Source organism: Pseudopodoces humilis, chromosome 16, assembly GCF_049639895.1.
Source record: "Pseudopodoces humilis isolate 2021_Gansu_Grassland_sample_001 chromosome 16, ASM4963989v1, whole genome shotgun sequence".
Classification (NCBI taxonomy): Eukaryota; Metazoa; Chordata; class Aves; order Passeriformes; family Paridae; genus Pseudopodoces; species Pseudopodoces humilis.
In genome coordinates, this window is record NC_142215.1 from 19,990,252 (window position 1) to 20,010,418 (window position 20,167).

General features: G+C 45.6%; 2 protein-coding genes across 6 annotated transcripts in view; both read right to left on the bottom strand.

The window, feature by feature from the left end:
- Positions 1-223: 223 nt before the first annotated feature.
- Positions 224-6,703, bottom strand: SEC11A (SEC11 homolog A, signal peptidase complex subunit). Of its 2 annotated transcripts, XM_005521327.2 has the most exons (6): positions 6,528-6,672; positions 6,300-6,409; positions 4,554-4,703; positions 1,166-1,285; positions 656-713; positions 224-511 (listed from the first exon to the last, which is right to left on the bottom strand). In XM_005521327.2, the coding sequence occupies exons 1-6, from the start codon at positions 6,576-6,578 to the stop codon at positions 461-463; spliced, it is 540 nt and encodes a 179-aa protein (XP_005521384.2). In that variant the 5' UTR covers positions 6,579-6,672; the 3' UTR covers positions 224-460. The 2 variants fall into 2 exon arrangements, with proteins under 2 accessions (XP_005521384.2, XP_014106713.2); XM_014251238.2 differs by having other exon boundaries at positions 224-713; positions 6,528-6,703.
- Positions 6,704-7,054: 351 nt separating this feature from the next.
- The window catches only part of ZNF592 (zinc finger protein 592), a 36,987-nt gene continuing 23,874 nt past the window's right edge, over positions 7,055-20,167 (bottom strand). For 2 of the 4 annotated variants that reach the window (XM_014251323.2, XM_088063188.1), the window contains exons 4-9: positions 19,950-20,126; positions 19,023-19,182; positions 16,118-16,396; positions 14,997-15,109; positions 9,970-10,138; positions 7,055-8,783 (exon numbers count right to left, since the gene is read on the bottom strand). In XM_014251323.2, the coding sequence (XP_014106798.1) occupies positions 8,274-8,783; positions 9,970-10,138; positions 14,997-15,109; positions 16,118-16,396; positions 19,023-19,182; positions 19,950-20,126 (1,408 nt within the window). In that variant the 3' untranslated portion in view covers positions 7,055-8,273. The remainder of the gene's footprint in view (positions 8,784-9,969; positions 10,139-14,996; positions 15,110-16,117; positions 16,397-19,022; positions 19,183-19,949; positions 20,127-20,167) is intronic. The other 2 variants (XM_014251324.2, XM_005521326.3) reach the window with 2 other exon arrangements.

Genomic DNA, 20,167 nt, shown 5'->3' on the forward strand with positions numbered 1-20,167 from the left:
AAGGAGGCTGCTTTCATCAGGGCAATAACAAAAACCGTGGCAAGAGGCAAAATCTTTATTCCAGTTCTGAACTGGGAAAAAACCATCATGGCCATAACTCACCATTGGACAGTTCAGTAGGCACGAGGGAGGGGGCACCTGGCCCGGCCAGGCACAGACTGGGGACACGGTCCCAGAGGCACTTGGAGAGGAAGCTCAGCTTCAAAGTACAAGCACTAAACAGTTTGGCTCAAATTTTTAATATAAAAATTCACTAAAAAGGCTAAAATGTGACAAACCATTGAAAATACAGTGACAAACAATCGTCCTTACGCAGTAAAAACCGAAACAAACCCAAACTGGCAAGAAGCTTTGAAATGCATGCTTTCTTCTTTCTCCTGGTACACTGGACCATCAGCTACTTTAAACGTTCATCTAGAAAAATCCATGGCACCTTCACCTTGTAGTTCAGTGCAAGGGACTACTCTCGATGGACCAGCACAAATAAACCCAATAAAAAGAGGACTGCATACTGGAGGAGAGAGCAGAGGAGATACAGGAGTGCACACTGACATCTACAGCAGCAATTGTGCAGAGCACAGGGTTCTGCCCATGCTCTCACGAAGGAATTATAGCTGGGGTGGGAAAAGCAGGCAGGAAATAGAAAAGATCTTACCTTAAATTTTGGATAATCATTCATTAAGATAGTGACTATTCCAATATAGGGCACAAATCTAGAAGAATAAAGGTTTTCTTAAAACAAACACTATTCCAGGGTGCAGAGGGAGAGCCACTCAAGCATCCCAAGGGCTGCAGTCAATGTCCTGGTGACTTCTTCCTCTCTGTGGCTGTGGGGCTGAGTGACAACCAGCCCCAGAGTGTTTCAGCCTATGCCCGGTTCAGATTTCACTTGCCTGCAAACGCTGAGCCTTCCAGGACAAATCTGATGACAATTCTGATTAAGTCTAAGCCCACACTACCTTTACATCTGTGTCCATCCAGCATCAACATCTCAGGATACAGCTCACAACTTGATGCCTTTGCTTAAGCCAGACTAAGAACTGAGCTCCCCACATCCTCAGGCAGGTTACAAAACCCAGCAGGGACAGCTCAGCACAAGGAGGGGGATTTACCAGATGGCTTTTGGGGACAGCAGTGTGAAAAGCCCCATCATTTTCAAACTCACCCTCTCGCTCGTCCTACGACGTCCTTCTTCTCCAGCCAGTGCTGCCCCTGTTTGTAGAGCCCTCTGTCATCCACAGCATTGTTGTCTCCCTTTGTCAGAAATTTGATGTCTCCATTTTGCCTGGTAAAGACAAGACAGTCAGGTAAGGCAGGGCAGAAACTTGCTGAAAGCTGTTCTACAGCAAGCATGGAGAGACCAACACAAGGGCACTAGAAGCAACCATGTCCTACAATTCCAGGAGAATAAAAGAGGGAAACTCTGCCAAATGCTGCAGGAAGCAGATGGTTTGGAAAAACAATGCCATGGGAAAATTAATTCTGGCCCCAGCCAAGCTTTCCAGCAGAGTTTCAGAACAGAACCAGCACGACAAGCCATTTCTAGTGCAGGTGCAGCTACTGCCTCTTGGCTTTTGACCTATCTTGTGTTGATGCTCCTCTTGCTTGACACAAACGTTGGATTCTTGTCTCCCTACTACCACACGAAAGGAGAGGTTGGGATTGAAGCAGCTCTACTCAGCAGTGGGCAGAAGCAAGCTGAATCTTAGAACTGATTAGGGAAGGGGGACAGAAAAAAAAACAAATAATACCATGATGACACTGCATGAACTCACGATGTGCCTACATCTGGAATGCTCTGGGCAGTGCTGAGCCCCCCAGATCCTTTTCTGCAATGGAGAGAAGAACTGGCAAAGGTTGAGAAATGGTTAACAAGGTCTGGAACTACTTCCGTACAAGAAACTACAGACCAGAACTCTTCAGCCTGGAAAAGACAGAACTGATGGGAGATATGACATAGTCCACCACAAATGACAGCAACAATCAAATAGCTTTTCACTGTCTCTTCCAATGCAAGAGGTACCAAAAGGAGCTCAGAAGTAATGGGTTAAAACCAGGCTGAGAAGGTGCTATGCAGAAACAGCCACAGCACAACCTAAACCATGTCTCTCTGCAAAGGTATTTTGGTTGGCAAAAAATTATACTGGCCCAAAAACTGACCCCATATGCCATGAAAAAGAGGAAATTAGGCTATTCATAAAGAACTAGGACTTTGTGCTTGAAATTGTAACCTGCAGAAAGCAGGGAAATTATCACTATGTTCTGTCTCTAGTCTTTAATTAATCTTGAGATGAATTAATTAGCTTGCCAGAAACGGGATCATGGTGCAGATGAATCTTTGCTTTGACCAGGAAAAAGCTTTATAGATCTTTCCCAGCCATTCCTGTTCAGATGCTGGACAGCAGCCCGTGGCACTCCTCAGGGATTCACCACTGTCACCTTCCTGTGACACCTGCAGACAGGTGCTGAGCAGGAGCATCCTCAGTGCTTGAATCCCAGTTCTCACAGAAATGACAGATGGAATGCAGAACAGGAAAGCAGGCAGTTCTTTGGAGCTCAGGGTGTTTTCATCATGCCTGAACACCAACAGTTTCCTTGACAGGAGAAGCTTGGAAAGGAAAAAGGGAAAAAAAACACCGCTCTTTCTCCACAGCACATCCGGCTTGTTGTGTGGGAACAACAAACACTGGGAGCTTAGAGACACCGTGTGTGAAAAGATAAAGATCCCCAAAGGTGCAGACAATGTAGTTTAGCTCTGAAGAGTGATGGTGTAGGACTGCAGCACCTTATTGAACAGGAAAGGCTCTGTCACGATGCGGTGTGAGAAGCCCACAGTGCACTTCTCTGCTGTCTGAGGTGAGTGAAGTCTGGTCTGGCTGTCCTGCTCCAAAACCACTAAGTAAATTCTGACTGCAGACTCTGTGTTAGTAATAAAGAACTAATTCAATTTTGGGCTGAAACAAGAAGAAAAGGCCAGCAAGTAACAGACATTTGCTCACTGACACAATATTGATGTGAACTTGGGCCCAACTTGCACAGAGCAGGGGAGAAGGAAAACTGTATTTAACTTGAAAGAGTTCCCACAACACCACAAAAAATGCTCATGCAGCATTAGGAGTCAAATTCAGCCTGTAAACTGACCTTAGTTTTAAATCAGTGGTATCAGAGAACAAGTATCAAAGAACAGCATTTTGAAAAGTGACATTGTTCAAAGTTCTGGGTACAGAATAAACCTGAACAGCAAAGAATGTGCTTTGCCTACTGGGAAAAGCATAATTTCTTTTCCTCAGAGCCAGGATACCAGCTGTGTATTTATGTGCACAAGGCTGGTCATCTTTGAGTTGGACCAGACAACTGGTCTGCATATTCCAACAGCTTTGGGGAAGGGACCTTCTCCATCCCAGGGAATCCTCAGATGTCACCTGGTACAGCTCAAGCCCATGCCAGAAAACATTTACTCAGCAGAAACAGATGCTGGGACACCAACCAGCTACTGCCCCTCAGAGATGCCTTGAAGAATCAGGGATTCAGTTCAAGATTCAGTTTTCACTCAAAAAACCCACATGGTTGACTCGCATTCCCACAGACTGGCCTGGAGAGGCCACAGTTCCATCCAGCAATACAGGAAAGCTTATGACTGCAGTGGAAGCCTTGGTTAGAAAACTAAGCCCTGTTCAGCTGTGAAACCAATGCCTGTTCCATTCCTTCAGACACTCAACCTCCCCAGTGCTGAGAGAGAACAGTACACAAAGACTCCCAGGGTAACAACACAACTTTCTAGAGAGATGAAAGGCCCTAAGTCTGCATGTCAGCAGAGACCAGGACCATAGAGATAAGCTCTGAAATAATACACACTACACATAAAACACCCTTCTGCCACAGCTATGCCCCACAAACGAGACTCACTCCACACACAAACGCAGCCACGCTACAGCAGACAGCAAAGCAGCTCCGGACATAGAGGATGGCACAGGAGACAGTAAGTGGTGTCACCCTCCCAATGCCTAAAGGGGCTCCAAGAGAGATGAAGAGGGACTTCAACAAGGGCTCTAAAGTAACAGAACAAGGGGGAATGGCTTCCCACTGCCAGGGATAGATGGGATATAAGGATTAAATTCTTCCCTGTGAGGGTGGTGAGGCCCTGGCACAGGGTGCCCAGAGAAGCTGCAGCTGCCCCTGGATCCCTGGAAGTGTCCAAGGCCAGGCTGGACAGGGCTTGGAGCAACCTGGGATAGTGGAAGGTGTCCCTGCCCATGGCAGGGGTGGAATGAGACTGGCTTTAAGGTCCCTGCCAACCCTAACAATTCCATGATTTTACAGTTTCCATGACACAGAAGTGTCCAGGGCACTGGCACAGACTCTCGGTTTGTGCTTCTGCTGATCTTTACAAGTAAACCAAGTAGCACAGATTTTGTCTGTCTGAAACTTCTGTGTTACTTCCTACAGCACCTGGATATCTCTGATTGACATCCCAACCACTTGTTTACCCCAAGCAGATGAAGAATACCAGTCAGGGAAACATCAGCAGTAGAACCCCCAGATTCTTTACATACTTCTCATGGATTTTCAGGACACGATGGACTATGGGAATTTCCCTTCCTTCTATCCTAAAGACGACTATTTCTCCCACTCTGATTGGATCTTCAATTCGGTTCGTGAGGAACAGGAGATCTCCTCTGTGGAAAGCAGGCTCCATACTCCCACTGAAAAAGAGGAGAGGAACAAATGAACAATATTTAAACACTCAGTACCAGGTTTTAGAGTTCATGGCCCTTTAAGAAAAATCTCACAAGAACCTCATGAGAAAGAGAAGCTGTGGGTATCCCATTCCTGGAAGAGTTCAAGACCAGGCTGAAACCTTGACAAAGAGCTTCTGAGAAAACCACCTTGGAGCCTGGGAAACTGTAACCTCTGTTGCAAGTTTTCAATCATCACACCGCCAGCAGTTTGCATTTGTTGGGAAAAGAGCACTGCCAGTACCTGGTGTTAAAAGTGCATCCAAAGGGAAAAACTTTTTTAATATGCAAAAAGCTGATGACAAACACTGTATTTTGATTTCTGAGCTCATCATTGGCAGGTCAATGCTGGCAGCTCTGTAATGATGGGAAGCTTTTTTTATTTAATTTAGTTTTTAGAGATAGATTACGCTCAGGAGTGAAGCACTGAAAGCATCAGGCTCTTCCATTCCTATCTGAAACAGACAAAGGGACTTGCCAAAAATTTATTACTGTGATTCATTGCTTTGTCTAATTATCTCATTTCAGACACCACGACTCAAGTCACTTTTCTTCTGTCTTGTAAATGGCAATTGTTACCAACTACTTATCCTTCCTAATTCCACATAAATAATGCAAAACAGAACAATGAACTTTAAGCAGCGTGTGCATTTGTGTTTTATCTTCACAGAGCACAGCAGATGCAGTTCAGAACAGCAGATCACATCACCAAAGAAGGGATGTGACCTCACAGCCCCTGTCTTACTCACTGGGAGGAGCAGTAGGAAACATCTGCCCAGTACTTCACATCAGGAGGGAGTTCTGGTAAGCAGCACTTGGTCATGGCATTACAGCATTTCTACATCATGAACACTGACACAGAAACACAAAGAAAAGGCCAGTGTGGCCACGGAGCAGGTGCAATATCCATGCCAGCATCCAATGGCAGCCCAGGGAATTTGTCCCAGGCTGCAGGAAGATAGGAGTAACACTGGTGGTACCCACTGCAGGGGTAAGGACAATGTGTGACATCCAAAACATACAGTGACAGAGTGACAACTCTTTAGCTCTGGGCCACCTCTGTAATGGACAGTCATAGAATCATCAGAGCTGGGTTGGAAGGGACCTCACAGATCATCCCGTTCCACCCCCTGCCACAGGCAGGGACACCTGCTGTCCCAGGGTGCTCCAAGCCCTGTTCAACCTGGCCTGGAATGGGGAACCACAACTTCTCTGTGCCCGGGCCTCGATAGCCTCACAGGGAAGGATTTCTTCACTGACCCACCTAACCCTGTCCTCTGGCGGCAGGAAACGGGACACCCCTTTGTCCCGTCACTACGTGCCCGGGTATAAAGTCCCTCTCCCTCATTTTTACCAGCCCTCTACCTGCCAGAGCGAGGTGAGACGTTCCTTCTACCCGCTGCCTCTTCCCTCGCCATTCCCTCGCCTGGATTCCTCAGGAGCTTTTCGCCCATTGGGGCTGCGGCAGGAGCCTCCGTCTGACCCATCCCTATGGGACCCCCCTCGGGGGCCCGGCGATTCCCCAGCCCGGTTAAACCCCCTGGGAATCACCCCGGGACTGACCTCAGCACCACCACGATGGGACTCTCGCTGCCCGTCACCACCATGAGCCCCTTCCAGATCATGAGGGCAGAGGACACGATCATGCCGAAGTTCAACACCTGGTAGTACAGCTGCGGAGGAACGGGGGCGGTCAGGCCCCGCCGCCAGCGCACGGCAAGGCGGACCGGCCCCGTCCGCCCGCTCGGCTTTCCCCCGCCGCCCCCCGGCCCCCCCCGGCCCCCCGGGCACCTGCCGCTTGTTCATGCGCCGCACATCGTCCAGAAAGTCCAGGGACGGCATCGCCGCCCCCGCCGCCGCCCGCACGGCCCCGCTTCCGCTTCCGGCCGCGTCACCGCCGCTTCCGGCCCGCGCGCGCAGTCCCCGTGAGGCAGCCCCCGTGAGGGGAGCGGGGCCGCGCCCGACGCCCCGCGTTAACAAAGCCCCTCCAAAACATCCTTCGGCCGAAACACCGCACCCAAACCATCCCCCTCGCACTCAACAGCTATCCGAACAACGCCCGATTCCATCCTTCCCTCTTCCCACCGCTCCCAGTCAGCCAACACCGGACACCTCACACCCCATTCAGCCAACAGCTCATCTGATCCACACCCCCACGTAGATCACCACCAGCCAACCCCCCATCCTGCCGACACCCCACAGCCAACCAACACCCCACAGCCAAGCTTGACTCATCCAACCAACACACCATCCAACATCCAGGCAGCTCCAAAGGGCCACGTCCAAGCATCATGAGACCAGATGGTGATGAGCCCAAGCAAGGAGATAAATAGTTCTTAAATTATTTAAACATCATCAGAGTAAACAATGACAAGCAGAGTTCTGGCTCAACAGAATGAAAAAAAAATAATGGTATAGAAGGTAATTGTATTACACAAAGCATGGGTGTAACAAGGAATGAGGGAGGAGAGAGTCAATGTGACTACATGGAAAGGAACATCTCCTAAAGGATGGGTAATGCTCAGCTACAGCAGGAGAGGATTTATGGAGCTACTGATGGAGCACCAGCCCCTGCCGCGCTGTAGGACGGTGGCTCCCACTGCTTCCAACACCTCTGGGAGCTGTGCTCTGCTTCTCTCCCCTCAAAATGAGCTGTCAGGGAGCCCTGGCACTGATATATCCAGAGCTCTGGAACAGTTTCACTCCAGTTGACCCCACTGGTGGGATGGGGGAAGTTATCCCCGTCTGGCGATGGTGCCAATCGGGCTCCCCACTGGGATGAGCCACTGAGCACCAGCCTGGCAGCACCCAGCCCAGGATGGCTTCCAGCAGTGCAACTCCACAGCCAAACGGCCCTCCTAAACACTGTACTCACCAGGGAGGACTGGGGCTACAAAATCCTCTCTCAAGGATGACTCAGGTCCAAGACATTTCATTAAACTGCATTTTGGAAAAGAATGTTGTTATTTGGGTAACTAAAGAGTAATCAGCACAACTCAGAGCTCAAACCCATCCCACATAATGCAGATCCCAGATCGGCCACACAGTCCTGACAAGCGCGTTTGGCTGAGCCAGCATTACGAGTTAAAATGAGTAACACAAAGGCAGGATGGGGAGAGAAAAAAGAAGCCATAAATAAAAGGAGAGGGAGATTGGGAAGGCAAGGCTGGGGCTCTGGGCAGAGGCTGAGGCGGTGCACACTCAAAAGAGGAGAGCTTGTCTGAAGGAAACTGCAGCTGCAAAGTGCTCCTGGATCCTCAGGAGTTGGCCAAGCCCCACTGAGGATTCTGGCCCTGCTTTCCCTTTTCACCTCTCTGGGCTGGCAGAGAGTTAGTGCTTAGGATGCAATGGCAGGGTTGGTTTTGTTTTTTCTGTTTTAAACTGCCCTTAGAAACAGGAGTTAGTGGAAAGCAACGTTCATCCCAATAAATCAACAGAATATTTCAAAGATTTGCCCCATCCCCACCCTGTATTTTGAGTAGAAACCCCCCAACAAAAATCCCCCAATCAACCAAAAGGGTTTTTTTTTTTTTGCTTTTAAGTCTTAAGAGACTTTGAATGATTGTTCTGTGAGGTGCTGTTGGGGCCTTCTGCACTGCATGTCTGATTGTGCTCACAAAGAGCTGAGTCACTTTTGCACTCTTTGCATTTGCTTTCCTCTTCCACTGTAGTGTTCAACTCGCCATTGTAGTCCTCATGTCCATTCTTACCCATCTCTGTTTGCAACTTCTGCCTTTCGTCTTCCTCCTCCTCCTCCTCTTCTTCCTCCTCGTCCTCCTCATCTTTGACTTTATGAACAATGAAGAGGTGCCTGTTCAGAGAGATGTGGGAGGTGTAGCACAGGCCACAGAACAAGCACTGGAAGGTGGAGCTGTCGGTCTTGTGCCGAGGTATGTGTTCCTGGAACTCAGTCCGGACGTCCGTTGTGAAGCCGCACTTCGCGCATTTCCAAGGCGCTTTCAGTTTTTTGGCTGGTGGCGCATCCAAACCCACGCTGCTCTCTGCCTGACCCAGCTCATCCACTGCCATCCTCTTTGGAGATTTTGCCTTTAAAAAATAAGATTAAAAAGTGACTTTATCATTTGAACCCATGGAAGAGTAAGTGCTAAAATCCACATGCACGTCTGAGGATGCCTGAGGGTGAAATGAAGCCTAGGGATTCCTGGGGCATTCCCTTCCCTAGCCATACCCAAACACCCCACCCACCACACAGGTTTTCAGCTGCTGTCCTGTGATGTGAGATGGGAACGCTGGGAGAGGCTGGCTGGGCAGAAACATGAATGAGGAAATAGTTTAGAATTGAGGAGTCATGAAATGGTTTGGGTTGGAAGGGACTTAAAAGCTCATCCAGTTTCACCCCCTGCCATGGGCAGGGACACCTTTCACTAGACCAGGGTGCTCCAGGCCCTGTCCAGCCAGGCCTTGGACACTTCCAGGGATGGGACAGCCATGACCTCTCTGCGTAAAAATTTGGAGTGGGAACAACTTAGACTTTGGTGAGGGAAGGAGAAGCCCACAGAAGAGGGACAGCTGAAGGACACAGGGGTGGTCATTAACCCAGACAACACTTCTCAGACTGAACATTCTCCCCTCCACTCAGATTTTGTCTTAGTGGCATCTCTCAGTAACTCATCCCCTCTATCTTAGAATCCTGCAGCTTCTTCTCCTGTGAGGATGACTCCCTTAAATATGTCCCTGCAGTGATATGCAAAATGTGTATTTTTAAAATAAATTGAGCAAAGAAGCCCAAGCAGCCAACCCTCCACTCCAAACCAATCCAAAACACAATCAGTAGAACAGTTACATTTGCTATACAAAATTACACATTTCTACTTAAGAAAAATGCAGTTCTCATAGGTAATGGATCTAGCAAGTATTTTAAAGCAAAAGATAATTATTTTATAACTAGCAGAAAAAATAAGGGAGAAAGAAGAAAAATGTTCCATGCTCATGAATGGGGCACCAGTGGAAAACAAGGGTAATAACAAACCTAAAATACAAAATAGACTGGATAAATGCCAGTAAAACACAGCGAGAAAATCTTGAGAAATGCAAGATGCAAATGCTTGTTGTCCTGGTGCAGCTCAGCTGTGCTCACACTGCTGACCCTGACCCTACCAGAGGGAACCAGGCTGGATGGAAATGAGTAAGGGGAGGGTTTGACTGGCAAAAGGCCACAGCTTGACATAACACCCCAAATAAACAACTCCTTGCCAAGTACATTTAATTGTACATTTAATTTTCCATGAAAATAGGTGTCAGTTACTTCTGCTCTGTCTCTCTCTGGAGCTTTCACTTTGGCCATCTGGGATAAGTCTGGGTTTTTGATGCCGTGCATGAGGCTGATGTGGTTCTCCAGCATGAATGGATGAGGAAATGTCTGATTTTCATCTGTGCAGTACCTTGGAAATAAAAAAAGGAAGAAAATTTAGTAGAGGAGATACTCCTTGTATTGTGTCAAACCAAGATGTGTCATTGGAGACCGACTCTGGTGAGTAATGTACCATTAAATTACCAAAATACCCAGCAAAACATTGTTTTAATAATATAACATTGCCCTGAGAGAAATCTAGAAGAGTTTGGAGTTTGCCACAGTGCTCATGAATGAGAGTAGGGCATGTCTTCTCCACAGTGCTAAATAAATATAGGGACTATTTGGGGTCAGGCACCCTGTGACAAATGCCAAAGAGTATAAATGATCAGGATGGAAAATGTATGGGAGAAAAACAAACACAGACTCTGAGATGAAAGAACTACAGAGAGAGAGCTGGTGACTCTGTGACACCTAGGAGACCTGTGGCACAACCCAGTCCCAGCACTCCCAAGTACCAGGGAAAGCCAGCATTACATTCACCAGACTGTACCACAATACAGTTAAAATTCTTACCAAACTGCTGAAATTCCAGCTTTTGTACCAACAATCTAGGCAGAAACACTCCTGAACATGTCACTCATATGTAACTCTTCGTGTTTGAACCTGGGCAGGACTCCAGAGCTGCTAGAGAGCTGGCTGACATCTCAAAAAGGAGCAGTGCAGGGGATGTGCCGTCTGTACTTCGCTCCTGGATGACAGAGATCTACTAGAGTAAGTGCCAGACCTTGCAGACATAAAACCAGCCCCCCCTGACGTGCACAGAGGGCTCTGTTAGCAATTGAGAAAGCCAAAACTGAGTATCTGTGCTGCTCTGGTGCTTGCCAGCACAACATGGTGAAGGTCAATCAGCTATGGATCTGAGTGAGGACAAGTGACACCAGAGTCCCCTGAAGTGCCCTAACTGCATCTGAGATGAGGCAGCATGGGATTAAGGGCAGAGAGGAGCTGAAGTGTCTCTGGGTAACAAAGACATCTTCTAAAAAGACGGGAAGATTCCTACTGATATAGAGGGAAATTAAGTAACAGTCAGCAATGATGTGAAAATGCAGATATGCTCATTGAAAACTTCTGTGTTTTAACAGGATTTGCTCAGAGGATAAATCAATATTTAATGATGATGGAATTTTTCTTCTTCATGGAGGAAAGCTGAGAGGTTATTAAGTGGTATTTACCAAAAATAAACATGTTGAAAATCAAGTGTTTCAGACACTCTGTACTTAAGACTTGGAAAAGAAGAGTAAAATAACAATAACCAAGTGAATTATGAAAGAAAATACACAGTAAATCACAATATTCTGTAATTTTCCCTAATTTAGAATTCTTTTCATGTGAGCAGGGAAAGATGCTTGCCTAACCTGAATTACTCCAGTGACAAGCATGGCAGGAGGGTGTTCAAGTAAGTCCTCCATCACTGGTTTCTCCCTACAAATTTATCCAAAGCCAGAGACCTAAGCAGTCCAGGGGGAGTGTCCTGGGATGACTTGATGTTACTGGTATCCCCAATGGCCTGGTTTATATTATATATTAAGTTCTGCACCTTTAAGACTGGCTTTGAGAGCTAGGGAAGCTGAAACTGCTGGAGGCTGGTGGGAGTTCTTTCTCCTGGCCAATAACTAACCATTTCTGAGAACTGACAGTGTTTTTGACCATGGAAAAGTGAGATCAACCTGTGAACACCACCTTAAGCCCTAAGCCCAGGAATTTCTTGCTCTCTTTGGTTTCTGGCTTCTGAAGAGGTAACAGGCTCTGGTTCAGCCTCCTTTTCCCCCCAAGGCTGGACAAGGCTGCGGGGTGTGGGGGTTGAGGGGAAGCGAGCCCAGGCCGGGTCAGGCCGGTTCCCCCAGCTTGGCTGCAGTTTCTGCCCCTGCTGAGTTCCACCAGAGACTGCTGAGTAAAGAGAGGCCATCACATAGCTCCAGCCGCAGCTCCAGCTAATCCTGAGATCACAGAACCAGCCACAAGGCCTGGGCAAGATTTTAACCCTTTCATTATCCAGACGAGACTTGCAGATTAATCCTTTTTTTCCAGAGAGGGGAAGAGAGAGAGAGAGAGTGACCAACAGGTAGAGAGACACCATAAACTATCAAAGACAGTGAAGGAAAGAATTAAGCTTCAGTGGGGGAAGAAAATAAGGAGATGCTTTAATAAGCTGAAATATTTTTCTGTTAAAGCTATAAAGATAGACAATAATGTTCTGAAAAAAACTTTAATTCATGACAAGAGTATTTTTGGGGGAATAGGATATTTCAAAGTGTAGATTTAAGTAAATAGTGAAGTAGTTGTAATCCTATGAGATGCTGGAACAGAAAAAGAGAAGTGATAGTTGAAGATTGGTAGCCTTTAAGAAACAAAGAGAAAACTTCTGTTTCCAGAGAGGCTCACAAAAACAGATGAAGAAAACTTTTGTCTTTGAATAACTCATCCTTAAAAATGACACCCCATCTTGACACATTAACCCATAACACACTTCAGAGTGATGTGAAATGGGAGGAGAGAACTGATGGCAGAATTTCCAGGCAGCTGGCATCAGAGAAATAAAAAGCCATGAAGAAAATGGTTTTCTTGGGAAAAAATTCCATAGATTAGCAGAAGAAGACTTCTTTTTCTCTACAAAGACTGATGAAAAAACTATAGCAAAATTGAGACTGTTTTAACCACCAAGTTCTTTGTCTCTATATTGTCATGTGAACAAGAGAATAGTTTAGTAGGGAGAAAAGGGTTTCTAGAAGTTTTATTCTGGTTTCTTATTCTTGTAATTTTTGTTAATAAACTTCCTCTGTTCCTTTGAAGTTTTAAAACTGTTTTGCTCTTGTTCTAATCCATATCTCACAGCAAAAAATAAGCAAATTGTCTAGTGATTTTTTAGTTACTGCTTTAAAACCATGACATTTATTTAGTGCATTAGCTGAGAAACGAAATTGGCAAGTCTAAACTACTACAGGGAGAAAGGGGGAATCCCAGCTGGGAATGTTAAAAAAGCCAGAGGAAGGTCACCTACAAGCAAGCAAGCTGGAGTCACAGAAATCATCAGTAATCACATCCATGGCAGATTTTATTAATGTTTCACATGGAAACCCAGGAGAAGAGGGTGATAAGAAGTTAAGGCATCAAAACCCCTGAAGAGAGTAACAGGTCAGAGTGATACAAAATGCCAAACAGGAAGAAGGAAAAGAGACAACAGGAGCAGAAAAAACAAGGAGCAGTGGACATGTGATGCCTTATAAAGCACTGAAATGAGTCAAGGAGGAATTCAGAGACTGGAGGGTGAGATTTTTGGAGCAGTGCTCTTCAAGCTAAAATGGATCAAATGGAAGACAGGACAAAAGACCTCAGATCCAAACCAAGAGCAGCTCTTGGGAGATGTTGGGACAGTATTTCAAGGAAGAGGTCTCATCTGCAGAGTGCTGTGACCTCAGTGAGTCTGCCACTACAATGACTGAAGAGAGTACAACTGCTGTCCAATTAAGACTTCATCAACAGAATTTGTCAAGGGGCAACTACAAGCTGGAGAATTAAATGCAACCACAGTTCCCCTGGGTTGCTAGCTGTGTTTTCTCTGCTGGCATGATCATTGCCCCCTGGGTGAACCAGTAGATTCACAGCTGTGTGTTGCTCTGAAAAGTAAGAAGGTAATGCACAGCAGTCTGGCATATCCTAGGCTGTTAGGAATTTCCACACAGATTCCTCTTCCCAATAATATCTTCTGCTCATTTTGATCCTGAAACATTTCACTTTAAGACTGATGCAGAGAGAACAGATTTACACAGATCAGGTGAGTGTAACACCCAAGACCATCACCCACAAACTTAAAGCTGAATGAAACACAATAGGAGCCAACATTTCATCTCCTCCAGAGGTTCCAGGTCAGAGCAGTTAGAAGAAATGGAAAGTTTAGAAGTCCTGGATGAAAAAATGTCTCAGGAAATGTATTCCCAGTGGTAATGCCTAAGCTGTATCCATTTACTAAAAGCTGCGGTGGCTCACTAGATAGTCCAAAGACATACAGTACTTGAGGAGTGCACTTGTAATCTTCAGATGAGGTTTTAGCAACTTGACTGCAGTAAAGTGACAATACACATCAGAAATTCTTGCATTAAACCAAAATTTTAGATCAATTAGAAAAATTCCCCAACTTACATCACTGCAAACCTCTTTTCCAAGCCAAATGTGCTTTAACCTTCTTTCAAAAGATGTCTCAGAATGAGACAGGAAGGAATTTTGCACGGTCACTCAGCATACAACTTTCTCTGCAGCAGTTACAGAGGCAGATACATAAGCACTGGGCTTTGTCCTGAACTGAGATTCTATCAACAGTTAAAATATGTTGCCCAGCAATGATTTTCATTCACCACTGACTTCTAAAACTTGTCTGAAATCTTCAGATCCATTTTCCAGCTTTGAGGTGTGACTTCCCAAGCAATTCCAGCAAGATAATTCTCCATTGCTCTGCAGTCTGTGCAGTCAGTTCTGCCTTTCTAAAGCAGTGGCAAGATCTGGTCCATTATTAGGATTTTATACCTTTTGCACCCAAGGAGAGGGTGCAAGAGTGATGCATGACCACGCCAACCACAAATCAGTGAAAGACCGGCCCAATATTTTATTGGCTGTTTCACAACAATGCAAAACGTACATCTCATTTACCATCTGCATATATCAAATCACACCTCCCCTGACATTTCCATAAGACATTCACTGCACAGTCAAAAGCAAGGTCTTATTTTAGCCGCTAAGTCTCTTCTGTTTAACACATTCTGCTCCTCACTTCCCTTCAATAACTTACAGTCTAGAGTAGACAGGAGCAGCAGACATCATTTATCACAACTTCCAAACTTGAAGGATTAGACTGCTGCTGAAAACCAGTTTGCCAAGCGGCATTGGGTACGTACCAGCAGGTGTAGACTTTCTTTGCTGTGTCGTGGTTATTGCGGATGTGTCTGCGCAGGCTGTTGGAGGCATTGAATGAGCGCTCGCACTGGCGACAAGGGAATCTCTTCATGGACTGGCAGGAAAACAGAAACAGCTTTGAACAGCAGGGACATGGAAAGCACTGACTGGATTCTAATTCCCGTGCTCTTCACCTGGACATTACCTCTCAGATGCAAGAAAATCCCCTACATAATATGTAATTCTACTGCTAGAGATCACTGAGATTTTGAGATCCCACTTAGATTCAGCCCAACAGTTGGGCAATACCAGCACTGATCTTATAAAACCAGGACTACTTAAAGCACATGCTTGATTTTATTGATGCTTTTATTAGGAATTACATATATGATTCTCCCATGCCAAATTCACTCAGTGGAAGGTCCCTTCGGCCCCAGAAGGCAGCAGGACCCCAGTTAAGTACAACTCCACTTACTCTCCTGCTCCTCATAATTCAGCACAAGAAAAGGGCAAGATGCTAAAAAGCATCACACGGGCCCTTCTGTTATCAATGTATATCCACATCCCCCTAAGTCCATCCTGTAATCAGCCTCCTCCAATATTTTCCTACTGCCCTTTATATATCCTGCATGCACATTCCAGTTAAGACTTGTTTAATGAATATATGTATGTATTAAACTAAAATATTTGGCCAATTTCCTACTTCTGTGACATTCAAATGGGAAAATCCAGCACTCAAGCCTGCCCTCATCTTCTTCTCTTGAAGTGAGGACATCATCAAGTGGGACAACCCAGCCCTACCCAAATCAAGCTAGGAGGACTCAAACACCATGACCTAGGTCCCCATCCATGGCTGGGTGACTCAGGATTTCAAACAAGAAGTCCTGATGCCAAAGTACTGAGAAATCTGGCGGCACACAGCATCTTGGCCCATGTTCTGCCAGCGACAAGGATTAGTTTGACAAAAGTAGGTCACAGCAACACAAGGCTTGAGCTGGATGAAACACATGAAAAATTGAGATTTGCAGCTCTTGTAATGACAGCCCTGCAAAGGGGCCTGAAATGCAGGAGACTGGTGTTCTTCCCCAGTTCGCTAGCTCAAGTATTTCATCCAAGTCCTTACCCTTCCATGATTTCTCTTCATGTGGGACACATAGGTTTCCCGATCAGGGATCCACTGCGAACATTCCTTGCAAGTCCAACCAGTTCTTCTCAGTCTGGACTTGGATTCGGGATTATGTCCTTCCACCCTCATGTCTTTCCTCGTCAGAGGAGAGGGGGAAGTCCCGTTGGCTATCAAAAGCTCCTTTGGTGAGGTATGAACCTGGCTCCTTGAAGCCTTTTCAGACTTCTGCCGAAAGTTTGCGAGCTCTTCAGGGTTATGGGGGACTCCATGAACACCCTGTGTAACAGTAATAATGGAAACGCACGTAATGTTTACATGTAATTCATATTTCACACCTTTAGTCATAAATAAATACCATTTGCTATTTAAATACATAATTTAAATTCACACTGGACAAACAATGTGTTTTTGTCTGGCTCCTGTATGTTTTCCCATTTCTCTTAGAAGCTGCTGCAGCGCTTTTCTTGACAAGAAATCTTCCCAAGAGACATGGAGCTTCTATTTCTGCTTCCTGCATGACAACAGCCGCTCCTTGGTGCTGCCTGTTTAGCATTTTGGATGAACCCTGGGAACTCTGGTTGAACAGGGAAGATGTAATGGAAGAGAAATTTCAATTGTCATTATTTCAAGAGCCCAAGCTCTAAAAATACAGAGCTTTGGTAAGCTCTGAATGAAATGTTTGTTGGTATCCTGGGGGCTCCAAAGCTGCTTCCTCTTTGCTCAAGCGACAGCAGGAGAACTTTAAGTTTCTCTAAGTCTATTTCCTTCAATCCTACTTCATCTATTGATATTTACATTTTTCACCATTCAAAACTTTGCTCCTGACGTATAAGATCAAGCATAAAGCCAAGAACCAGCCTTATAAGGAATATGGCTCTAGGCTCTTTGGTTATTCAACAGGTCAAAATCCAAAAGTCCCCACAAAAGTTTTTTTAACAAAGAAAATCAAACATAAGGAAAATAATCTAAAAATGAAGAGCTGTGGGAAAGCAAAAGCAAGTAAAACAGCAACATACCAAAGAAACCTCAAGAAACTCCCCCAGGAACAAGTTCATCCACACAAAAGGCTAATTTAGAAAGGTTTAATTGTGCACAGTAATTAATAATGGGTAAAGTTTCAACACATGAAAGCCCCAGGCATTTGGAAGTCTTTCTGTGGGTCAGACACCAAACAAACCTCCGAACACAAGGTCTCAGCTGAGAAGTCTTGTGTGATTTGCACCTGGCCCAGCTGATGACCACAGAAGCCATGGCACTGCCAGCTCCTCAAGAACACAGACACATCACCTTTCTCCCCATGTGGAAATCTCTGGAGCATTTCAGTGCTCATTGCTCCATTGTTACACCACTGGGGTAAAACAAATGAGAAGCATGCAAAAATGAAGTGATTTCTGCAGAATCAATACCAGGAAGCAGAGCTAACTCCTGCTCTGCAACACTCTAAACCTGAGGAAGATGAGGAGACACATAGATCTTTTATTTTGCATGTAAGCACACACTAGATAGCACTTCCTAAAAACTCTACTGCATGAAGCTGATCTCAGAGGAGATGGGGGAGTGCAATTACTACTCTGCCACAGCCAAAAAGCCTTCAATTACCTCAGAGGTTAAAAGACAAGGTTTTGTGGTGAAGATGTCAGGGTTTGATGTACAAACTGCTGCAGGTGAGATCTGACAATGAACCACAAGGTATCTCAGCTCCAGTTTTTTAGCACTGGGGATGAACACCTCTTTGAAGGTCCTAGCCTCAATCTCAACTCTATTTTCCTAGCTGTAATGCACCAAGATTAGCAATCATCGACTTCACAGGAGGGCTTCAAACTGTAATTCATTACTGCGCTCAAAGCACTTCCAGATTTACAAATTAAAGACATGGGGGAGAGAGCAAAGAAGGAGCTTTGAATGGGTTTTGTTTTTGGGAATGAGCTAACAAATCTTCTGGTTTTCTCAGTGTTAGTATAAACAAAACAAAGTCACTGACTAAAAAAAAAAACAAAAAACAAACCTTTTTTTTTTTTTTTCTTCTTATCAAAGAGAAAGAAGATTGCAAGCACTTTCTTCAGAATGCCACTGAGAAATCTGAGAGGATTTTTGTGGAGTGTTGTTAGACAATGGACATAAAAACATCCTGGGTAAGTTAACAGAAAAATTCAGCCCTTTTACATTTATGGGATAATCAGACCTGTAAGGCTGGTGCCTCCAGGGCAACCACTTCTGCCTCTCTCAGTCCCCTCTTGCAGCCTGGTGTGGTTCAGAGCATCAGGGAATCAGGATGTTAAATGCCATGTAACCTCCCTCTGAAGCTGCTGCCAAGGGGCCAAAGCTCTAAGGTGAGCACCCAAAACAGCAGATTCAGCTCTCACTATATAAATTCAGTAACACTGTGGGCAGAGAATAATTGTTCCTGTCTCCCAACCAAAGAAAAAGCTGCCACATTAATTTAATTACTTTCTTTAAGAGGCTGGGGACTCCCCATTCCTGGAAGTGTTCAAAGGCACACTGGACAGTGCCCAGAGCAACCTGGAGTGATGGAAAGTGTCCCTGCAGGGGATAGAATGAGATGGGCTTTAAGGTCCCTTCCAACCCAAACCAGTCTGTGATTCTGTGGTTCTCTGAAAACTGAAGAGTTAAAAATCATAGATAAAAATCACCTGTAAAAGCAAGTTTTTGTCATACAGCTAAAATGTGTCTAGATGAGAGGAACTCCTGCATTAAGACCAACTAACACAAACCACTCCACTGACATTTCCAGATCCTGTAAATCACTCTAGTCTGTATCTTCCACTAAGATATTCCTCAAGAATCTTCCACTTCTTGAACCACTTGCCGCACATGGTTGATGTACATTCTCTGTGAACTCAAAAAATAAGATCTTGCACCAGTGAGGGAGAGAGTTACCTACCTTAACATGCTGCATTAGCTGCTGCTTCTGCATGTACACCAGCTGACACTGTGGGCACTTAAACACTCCCACTAACAGCTTGCTGGTATTCTGCTGGAAGTGCTCTTGGAGCAGCTTCTTCTTGTTAAAGACCATCTCACAAGAGCATTTGTAGATCACCCTTAAATAATTAAAGAAAGTAAATTCAGTCTCTCTACCTCAAGAAGACAATGTAAAAAGTTATCTCAGCAGCTCCAGAAAGGGATGGACTTCTGAGGAGGGCTGTGCTCTCCATGTATTGTCAACACACGCTCACGTGGGCAACTGAACCAGTAACTCAACTGGGAAGAACATCAAAATGCCCCAGGCACATACCACAGCTTGCTAAAAATAAGTTTACTTCTATGCATATGCATAACTCTGTGTGTCTGAGCACAGACAGATGGGAGCAAACACAAAGCATACCAGCCAGCTACACACTGCTTTCAATCCCACCTTTCCACAGTCCCTTAAAGCACAGATTTCTGGCACTAGCTCAAGCCTTGGAGGGAAAAACTACAGAATGGAAAAATCAGGAGGCTTCTCTCTAGTGATTTTTGGGGGCAACACTGCCTGGGATAACTCTTCTCTTCCCTTTGAGTGCCAGATGAAGCAGTTGCCCTTGAGCCAGCTACCAAGAGGTGCCTGTGGGTCCTGCTGGACAAAGAGGTGACAATTAAGTTCCTTTTATAGATGTTTCTCTTGCCTGACCAAAGTCCTCTCCTCCTACCCAGGAGACTGTTTGTACCAAGGCATGCTCTGGTTTGGAACTGACCCCTGCTGGCAGACAAAGCAGGAGATCATCTTATACAAGGACAGACTCTAAAAACAGAAAAAAAATCTGAGGGAAAAGGGGAATCCTGGAGCCATCCAGTGAAGGAGAAAACGAGACAAAGCCGAAACACTTACTGAGTAGTCTTGTGAGGCTCTGCTGGGTGCTGGTGGGCCACGTGAGCCATGGTGCTGTTGGCAGACTTGAAGGCCTTTGGGCAAAAAGAACACTTGTGGAAGACTTCGCAGTGTTTCTCGTGGATGTGCACTTTGAGCATGGCAAGGGTCATGAAGACAACTCCACAATGGATGCACCTGGGGGAGGCAAAACAAAAGAGCTGAGTTACAGCCACAGC

Coding starts and splice junctions, on each gene's coding strand:
- SEC11A (XM_014251238.2), bottom strand. CDS start 6,578: ATGCCGTCCCTGGACTTTCTGGACGATGTGCGGCGCATGAACAAGCGG. Junction 6,410..6,527: donor GGCGCATGAACAAGCGGCAG/GTGCCCGGGGGG, acceptor GTTCCTCCGCAG/CTGTACTACCAGGTGTTGAA. Junction 4,704..6,299: donor CCCATCGTGGTGGTGCTGAG/GTCAGTCCCGGG, acceptor CCTCTTTTTCAG/TGGGAGTATGGAGCCTGCTT.